This window comes from Athene noctua, chromosome 7 (genome assembly GCF_965140245.1).
Source record: "Athene noctua chromosome 7, bAthNoc1.hap1.1, whole genome shotgun sequence".
In the NCBI taxonomy this organism is placed as follows: Eukaryota; Metazoa; Chordata; class Aves; order Strigiformes; family Strigidae; genus Athene; species Athene noctua.
In genome coordinates, this window is record NC_134043.1 from 5,246,315 (window position 1) to 5,256,191 (window position 9,877).

General features: G+C 37.8%; 1 protein-coding gene across 1 annotated transcript in view; it reads right to left on the reverse strand.

Moving 5' to 3' along the window:
* ARHGAP15 (Rho GTPase activating protein 15) overlaps nt 1-7,987 on the reverse strand; it is a 312,620-nt gene extending 304,633 nt beyond the window's left edge. Inside the window, exon 1 of the mRNA XM_074910919.1 lies at nt 7,808-7,987. Coding sequence (XP_074767020.1) covers nt 7,808-7,972 — 165 coding nt within the window. The 5' untranslated portion in view covers nt 7,973-7,987. The remainder of the gene's footprint in view (nt 1-7,807) is intronic.
* Nucleotides 7,988-9,877: the final 1,890 nt, after the last annotated feature.

The following is a 9,877-nucleotide window of genomic DNA, read 5'->3' on the forward strand; positions in this document are numbered from 1 at the left end:
ATATGAATCATCCTCAGTCCCATTTTACAGGTAGAGAAACAGAAGAAAGGCCTAAAAACCTCTCAGTAGGCCAATGTCCAAGACAGGACCAGGGAAACAGCTTAAAAATATTTTTTAAATATTTAGACCCTGCTTTCTATGAAACTCAAGGGGGTTTGCAGGCTTTGAGGAACGCATTGATCTTGTCCCAGAAAGATCCACACGCACTGATCTACCTCCCAAATTGTAGACAACTCTGTTAATGATAATACAAATGTTTCATTCTTTCATTAGGAGCTAGGGGAAATATTCACAGAGAGGACACAAAACTTCCCAGTAATGCATTCGGTCAGGAAGGTATTTCAATATTAAGCATCACTTCAAATAATTGTATTTTCAAGCGACGGATGATGGGAACATCAACACCTTGGAGTCAACAGCTCTTCTAGAGAGCATCTCCCCAGTTTTTATAAAAAAAAAAAAAAAAGCAAAAAAAAAAAGCCAAGCCATTTGGCATGGACTTGTGCTTCTGTAGCATCAGCTGCTTCACCTGTAATCTCTAGTGCTGCTCTGCCCCCTTGTGCTGCTGCAACCGCAGAGCAGCCGCCCGCCCGCCCGCGCCTTTGTGCGGGCACCCCACGCTGCAGAGCCCCCACTGTCACTTCTCACTTCTCCGGCAAGTTCAAGGTCAGTGCCTAGCTATTTTCAGCTCATCTCTTCTTGATCCATGCAGAGAAATGACAAGGTAACGTGATTTGGGGTCAGCTGTATTACAGGAACCGTTACATAAACGGGGAAAGTGGAAATCAATCCTAGCTGACAGTGTCTTCAGGATAATCAGCGCTCACTCCATGCCGCTGTCAGCTCTCCTGCATCAAACACCATGTTACTTCTGTCAGATCTCTTTAACAAAACCATATTCTCACTTTTGGCAAAGTAAATAAATATTTCACCCGGGCTTGCATTTCATTCATTGTTTAGAGGACTTTAACACTTTGGACTCGCAAAGAGTCCGCGTTTATTCGAGCAAAGGCGTCTTATCCTGTCATGTCCACTACTGCCTGCAAAGGGTGTTGGCAAAGATACAGTCGAGTCTTATGAAATACCCCATTCTTCATATTTTGTGCCCTATCTCTTCATGCAGATGATTGTCCTCCAATTCTCTGTATCGAGCAGACCTCGACTTCCCAAAGTCCTTACCTAACCCACGGTCATCCTCACCCCAGCCATATCAAGGCTTTTCCTCTAACGTTTTAGGACACCTTCCTCAATTTGTTTGATTATTATTACTTTATCTGAACCATTTCCTCCCCTAACTAGACATCTTCCCTAACGCAGAGTTATGAACATATCATTTCACAAGATGTGCCGCGTTAGCCGCGTCTCGATGACAGCACATGGTATGTCAGTTTAGGGAAAGAGCAGCAATTCTATCCCACCCACCTTGTGCTCCCATGAAACTGCCAAGCCCGCAGTACTCCGCCGAAGAACAATTTACCATAATATTAGTTGTCAGTAAATTCAAAGACGGAACTCCTAAAGCTATAAAATGGATTAGAAGCAATTTAAAAAAGAATTAACAAACTAGAGTAAGAGTATACTGTCAACAAACAAATGCTTCATCATAGCACTGTAATTTGGAATTTTAATTACCCCTCTGCTTCTGTAACAAAACAATGTCTGAACTGGCAGCCATTTGAATCTCTCACAGGTCATTGAGCATTCTAGTTAATTACTCTATGAATAGCCTGTTTTTCTCCCCTCTGGAAACACGTTTCTAATGGCAGTCAAGGTCTGACAAATGTGTCATCTACATAATTAGCTAGGAAGCAACACAAAACATTAAACATGCTTTGTGCCGACAACTATCAAAACATTTCATTTGTTGTCAATTATTCATTACTTTGTAGGTTCTGAAGGGGTTGTTATTATGAAAATAAGTCCAGATGCTAACAAGGTTAGAGTTTTTTATTCAAATTAGTAATCAGAGGACTAACTTTAAAAAATGTATCCCATGTACATTTATGGCAGCATTCAATCAGTACTAAATTATAAACGTATTTAGTTAAGTTCCAGTTAAAATAGCCATGGCAGAGCACATAGACTAATTTGTAGAGTTGCATCTCTCTTTGAAGTTTTAGGATCTAAGCTGAAGTAGCAAACTTTCAGAACCTTTGGCAAGACTAATTTGTGCTTGGTAAATAGAGTAAAGATTTTCACAGCATGAGATAATATAAGATTGAAAAAAAATAAAAAAAAAAAAAAAAGAGGTTTTTGAACCTTTTTTCTACCCTTCTGTCACACTGAGTAAAAGTCAAAATCAGCAATTCCAACTCATATAATATCTTGTCTGAACTTCAGTGTGGTTTAACAAGGAAGCCAAACCAGTTACATTCACCACTCCCCTAATAGAGCTGAAATGAATTTATCCTGGCTTTTAAGAAGAAATAGGTGCTGGTTATTTCTTTTTCCTATGATCTCATTATGATGCTGCCTATCAAGCTACGCAGCTGAAACGGTACAGTGAAAATGTTTGGAGGAGAAATAAAGGGGGAGTTTAACAATAAAATTAACTTCTTTTCAGCCAAGATTATTTCAGTTGAAGTGCTATAGTACAAATATACAATGAAGAATACCTTCTCACAGGGCATATATAAGAAAAAGGGAAAAAACATTCAGAAAACCAAAGGTTCATTGTGAGCCTGAAAAAACACCTGCACAATAAATGTTGATCCTGAAAAAGGGTTGGGAGGCAACTTGCCTTTTTCCATTGAGAAAAAATGCTTATTGAAGGTAAACTGAACCCTAAATTATTCTAATGCATTCATATTCTATGTTCAGCCTCTAAGTCAAAGGAGTTTCTAGTATGTAGGACATCCATGAGGATGCAGGGGCACATCTGGGAGCGGTGCCCAGTGCAGGCTGAAGGCCCCTACCCCGGAGCCGCTCCTCAGGTGGGCACCAAGGGACACGTGTAGGAAATGGCTGAAAAACTGGAATCGAGGGCAAAACGTGTCAGTCTGTAATCACGACACACATCTGAGAGCAGATCTAGGGTTTGAAAACACAAACCCAGCTTGATTACAGTAAGGGGACATATGACACCTTTCATTTCTCATTTTTCTGCACTAAAAAGGAGAATGACTAACATTACTCAACAAATTATTGGTTTTTTTAAAAAAAAATATTCATGTTGATGAAGCAAAACTGGACTGTGTTTATCATCTCACTGCTTTCATACCCGCCCTGAAATATTTGGAGGGAACAAGGTGTAAGCTTGTATTTATTAACAATTACCACACTTGTCACGGGAAGCTCATATACTTTTCTACATCTGTCCCAGTGTTATTATATGATTTGTGCAACACCTTGAAGGGTACACAGCTATTTCCTTACAGTGACAAAGGTAGATGCATCTGTTATGGACTAGTGTATGACGATAAAATTTTCAGTGAATAAAGTCTGAGCAGTCACTATTAGAACACAATAAAGGGAATATTTTTCCACTTCCACCTCAAATGTACACAGCTATGACAGGAGAAGGTTTTCTGCTTTTAGAAATATTTTGTCAAGTTTTGTTTCTTCATCCAGGAAAAAAGTAAACTGAGGAAAAAAAAGGAATCCTCAAAAACTGTCCCTAAATAAACTATACTATAAAAGAAGCTCTGATGATCTCTCAGAGATTGAAATAATCCACTTTCAGCTAAAACTACCCATAACGATGAAACTGAAAATACTCAAAAAGAGGGCTGGAGACTGTCTTGTAATTAACATTAAACAGATAACATATTTACGAGGAAGTCAAAATATTTTGGAAGCTGATAATCCTGTAAGCCTTAACATGGTATAAAAACAACAAATAAATGCAAAGTGTTACTGTTACACATGCCTGCCTGATCAATGGTTTTCACATATTGATCTATAAATGGAGTTGACAGTCTGTGTTGGCTGCACATTTTCCAAGCAGCTCTATTTTTGTACAAAACCAATACGGGCAATTACCTTTGTTTGAGATGCCAAGTCTTATCAATTCAATGTGATTTAGTGTCATTTTAATTAAATATCAGGATCTACTTCAGGACAATCTATACAAACAAAGCCTCAAACTTGACTATAAGCTTGATTTGAAGTAAACATGTACAAGCCCTGCAATTTCAAAATATGGCTCAAAAACTCTGCTAAACAGAAGGCTTATATTTTTAGCAATTTTATTTCTGTTTTTTTGGCTAGCCATAACTTTGGCAAGTGTTCTATGATCACAGGAGTAAGAAACAAAAGAAGATTGCTTCCCGTTTCCTTGATAATGTATTAGAGAGATAAATAAACCTACCAGTTTGTTTAACCTAATCAGAAAAAGCTCTAATACATTAACATTTTGGAATGTCTAAATAGGTTCTTATTCTTAATATAGACACCAATAAAAAAAAAGACATTTCATTGTTCGAAGTTGTTCTGAATGAAGCAAAATGCACTTCCCTGGGGTTTAACAGATGAAAATAGCAAATATTCATTTACATTTCTAGTTCAGACACTAACATTAGGCACAGAAAGAGCCCTTGCCTAACACAGTCTGTGTCCAGCTTCATGATTTGTGCTCTTTAAACTCGAACATTAATATTAGTTTCAACCTTTACACAAAGCTCAAGCATTTCCCTTTAAATAAATAGCATAAACCCCCAAGAATCTAGCTTTTGCGTCAGTTAGGCATTCCACATTTGCATCTTCACTACTATAAAATGCACAAGTGCATATGGCCCTGCTGATGTATGATGCATATCCTTCTTTGTCACAGTATAGAAAATAATCTGTCCACCTTCAGAAGTATAGCCCCAGGTATGCTTACAAGCATCACAGCAAATGTTTGAGAATACGACAAATCCCTTAGAGGAAATTATGTTTTTTCTTCTCTATAAATCACCAGTCATCTTTCTTGGGTTTTTGCCTGGGTTTTGCCCTTTATTATCCGGAGTATTCAGTTCTTTTCCAAATATGTTTTAGAAATATATATTTCTATTGATTGTTCAAAATGTGCCAAATGCTGATTGCCTTAATCCACTGAAGTCAGAAGGTTCTGCATTAGTCGAGTAAAAAGGATTTGACCCATTTATTAATAGAACACAGAGTATAGTGCACATGCCAAATAGGAGTGGTGAAAGAGTAATATGGAGTCCCTTATTCAGTTATTTCTAGTTTTTAAAGAGAAAAAAATATATCTGATGATACAATAAAAATATTCAGTCAATGTAAAATAGAAAATAAGCATAATCAGTGGATACCTTATAACCATCATCTAAACAGATGCAGGCTGTTAAAAAAAAAAAAAAATTCCAAATAGAAAAATCAGGATAAATCCTTTTTATCTTTGAGCACAAAATAATTACCTTTACACAACACACTGGTATTATGCGTCTTTTAGCAGGGATCTGTGTGCCTTTAAATGCAAAAGTCAAAACTGTGTATATAAGTGCGTTGGAAAAGAGCATCACGGATTTGAAAACAAGATTACTAAATGTAAGCGTGTGTGTATCAGGTGGACGCTGCTTTTTCAAGACAGTTGGACACGCAGAGACTACCCTCCTCCATTACTTCCCCCAAAATCCTTCACAAGTCACATGCACGGGTTCAGATATGTCAGCGTGCAATTGATACGTGCAATCGATATTTCACCAGTCTTTTAACTTGAATCTCACTGCATTTTAAAGCACGTATTTTGAAAACGTTTGGATCCTTAGAAATTTTGCTTTTAGTTTGGGCGTTAGCAAACTACTGTAAGAGGCTTATTTAAGTAAATACACCAAAACACTTTCAGGCTGTCAATATCTAGTCAGAATATTCTGCATGGCAAAAAGAGATGAAAAGAATTGAAATAGAAAGGAAATTAGTAGCATGGCAAGCTTTCAATCTATTATGTCGGAGCCAAGTTTGCTTGGTAAAATGACATATACTCAGTAAAATTCCACTTTTATATAATTAGCTACTAAACAAATGTAACACAAAGCAACTTTTCAGCTCTCAGCCAATGAACATATATTGTACCTGCTATGGTTATTGGAATGCGGCAGTGAATATTTATGTCTAATTTAACTTTTTAGAGCCCTTGCTCTGTAACAGTCCAGCATACTATCCCCAAAACTAAAGTTATGTAACAAGGTAATATCAACAATGAGAAACTGCATGATAAAATCCTGCCCAAAAGTGAAAAATGCTAATTTTGTCTCATTTAGCAGCTGGATACAGAAATGCTCATTAGTTTTAAGAGGGTTAATCCTTTTAACTTTTGCATATTGATATGCCAATTATGCCTAATTGTACAAGAGGCATCAGTCAAGGTAATAGTGCATAAACACATGAAAGTTATTAAGTACATCCCAACATGTAATAAAGTAGGTGTTAATTGGTAGCTGAGTTCTGCAGGCTATTGAGGTGGATAATTCATTGAGAGATGGATCACTTGTAATTTCTCTACATAATTCCTTTTGCAGTCTCATGCTGTGATGTTTTCATGCTTGTCAAAAACAACTGCAGCCTAGTGCCTTTTGTTAAACACAGCCAATAAAATATGTTAGGCATCATTAAATATACTTAACTTTTAAACTTTTTCAAAGGTACAGCTCTTCCTGATAATACATTATAGTATTCCCAGTAAATTACTATAAGCATCGTTTCAGGTTTGTAATGGAGGAACATTTCACGTCAGATAAAAAGGAAGAAACATGTACAGTGTGTCTGAGGCAAACAATATAGTTTAAATGGAAGGTAAATGAGTATCTTATCAGCTGCTAAGATCTAAACAGATTTTTTTTTTTTCCCCTGGAAATATAAGGTGAAATGAATTATGTTACACCAGAGAAATTAATGTTTAAAATAACGTTATTCTAAATAAGACTGAGCTTTAAGTTTGAAGTATGAGTAAACAGGGAAGAAAATACAGATGTTATTGTAGGCTTCCTCCGCTTAATAACTTTGTTAGAAAGCTGAATATTTCATAGGAATCCATTACCTCAACAAAACAAAAAAAGCAATGGTTGGCATGGTTGTGAGAAGTGACTGAGACCTGGGACTCTGTCCCCAGCTAACAGAGTTTTCTCCCTCATTTGCATTCTCTGAGAACAAAATGGATCTGGAGTCCAAAAAGTGGCTAACATTGCATAAATAATTTTGTAACATCATATGGCCTCAGCTGCAAGTTGCCACCATTATGGAAGAAAATTAACCAGGGGAGACTCATACCAATCAGTTTGTTTAGTAGCTCAGAAGGAGTACAGGGGCAGGGACACAACTGGCAATAGAGTTCATCACTAACCATTTAATTTCTAAAAAAAATGGCAATGGATAAAAAATTACTCAACTCTTTCAACTCTGTCAACTATTAAAATAATATCTTCAGTGTCGGGTGTTTTACAATTCATTCATTCTTATGGCAAGAATTGTTTTTGTTACGGACAAAGTTGTCCTTTATTTGTGGAGCTGTAATTTCCATTTCTTTTTCTTTTGTCTGCTTTTAGTTTGCTTTTTTGAGAAATCGTGACACATATCTAATACTGTAAGTACTATTCTCTACATCAGCCATACTTAAGTACTGTAACACTTCAGAGTTGAAATGTTGAATAGATGCTGGGATCACGACCACCAAAGCCAAATTTTGTCTTTCATTAAAGAAAAATTGTTATTCCAATGCCTAGCCATATTCCTAAAAATGTATTAGTACCATCAAATCCTTCCTTGCAAGGGTTGATCATGAAACCAGTACCTTTAACCACACTTAAAACAATTCCGTATTTTTTTTTAAATTGGAAGTCTCAGAGAATATTAGGAGTATTTTACTTACAGGCTCAGCAACTTTCACATTCTCGGACAGAATCATGGATTTGCTTTGGCTCAGTCTATCGTGGTGACTGTTGGTGTTTTTGATCCTCATTTGAACAGCCCCCGTATTGTGGTGGGAAGGATTAGGCTTTTCAGAAGCCGTATCAGAAGTTGTAGACCTTTCCATGGTTACTTGGTTAACCTGAAGAACATAAAATAAGAGCATTAGTCTAGGGAACCCTTCGTACAAAAAAATGTATCAGTGCCAGTTATATGTCACTGTAGTCAGGAGAAGAAGCTGAGTTATCTTTCTGGCAAGATCTCGATCATCTTTGAACACCAGGATAACTATCATCTGTGTCAACCTGTAGTTTTATTATTGTCCTTATCACTCACCCATCCAATCTGCCTTGGAAGAGTTAGTTTATGTAAAAGATTATCCTTATCTCAAAAGCCATTCTCCTCTATGGTGTAATCTCCCTGCAAGCCTCTGTCACGTCCAGCTGGCAGCCACTACACTTTGTCTTTGGCCCTGCTCACACTCCACATTTTAAATCTTGCAAAGGAAAATGACATGCTGTGAAGCCAATTAACATATCTTACCTCCACAGTTCGATACATGCATGTTACAAGTGCATTACAGGACCACACTGCAACCCAGGCTGTGTCCTAGATTCAAACCCAGATCAGATAAAATTTCCCTTAATTTTCACTGTTCTACCAACAGCGCAGATAAGATTTCTGGTTTTCTGTTCATTTTAAAAATTTTGAAATGAATAAATGGCTGAGCACATCAGCCCTCAAGCCCTTGGAGGGACCGGGGAGAACTTGCACCTTCCCTAGTAGTGCTGCTGTTCAACCTCCTGTCTCGGTTTTAGTACAACTCAACAAACTCCGTACTAGCTATTCAAAGTCCCAAAACATTTTTCATCAGCAAGAGTTGCTTTACATTACCTGTACAAAACATCAGGACAGTGATGTACAACACTTGCTCTATTTTCTCTTCCCCTAGTTCACCCTGGCACTACTATATGTAAATCATGGGTGAAGTAGTATGGTAAAAGTCACAAGAAAACTTACTATTTATATTGTGATGTAACTATATGAGAAAATGTGTAAGGAAGAGATACTATATAAGCTGGAATTGCTGGTTTCCCAACTATGGAGCAAGGGAAATGGAAAACCGTTTAAGCACAGTTATAGCATAAACTGTTGAAAATTAGCATTTTCCAAATGGGTTTGAAAAGCACAAGTTTTTCTCGCAACATCTCCCCAATTTCGGAACACTCCAAAAGATTAAATTCCCTGATTTCAAAAAAGTCCATTTCTATGAAGGCAGTAGAGTAGAGGAAGATGAGGTACTGGTGTGAAGGTGGGAGGGGGAGATGAGGAGCATTACTGGATGTCTCTGGGCAGGACCACAGCTCTTGTGCTGGTGGAAGGACAGTTCTCACAGCTTTGCCCTCTCCTGACCCTGATAAATCAATCCCTTACAGGAAACTGCCTCAGATGTAGAGGAAGATAATGAGAGGTCATGCAGTCACAGAATGGTTGAGGTTGGAAGACACCTCTGCAGGGCATTTGATCCAACCCCCTTGCCCAAGCAGGACCACCTAGAGGTGGTTGTCCAGGACCATGTCCAGAGGCTTCCTAATATCTTCAGGGGATTTAAAGTCATATAGCCAGAGATATGAAAACACGAGGAAACACAGCATTCTTCCAGAGAGAAATGAGAAGAAGAAAGTGCTTCAATATTAGCCATTACTCACTCAGCATTATGTGCCATGATAGAAACACTAACTTTAAGAACAGCAACAATAAAGCTTATGCTCATTGTCTGTTTCTTGCGTTGAATTAGTTACTCAAAGATCCCTACAGAACTTAAGCCACAGAAAGAGAGGAGAAAAATTTGACTAAAGCTGTGTCCTGCTACTCAGGAGCATGCATGCCTATTTCTGCTGCAGAGCTGGTATATGACACTGGGGAAAACTTTTTACGTGGACCACTGGTAGATGACACTGTGTGTTCTCCCCCCGAGACACTTCTCACACCCCTTCGGAGCAGTTGCTGCTCCAGCCCATGTCTCAGGGAC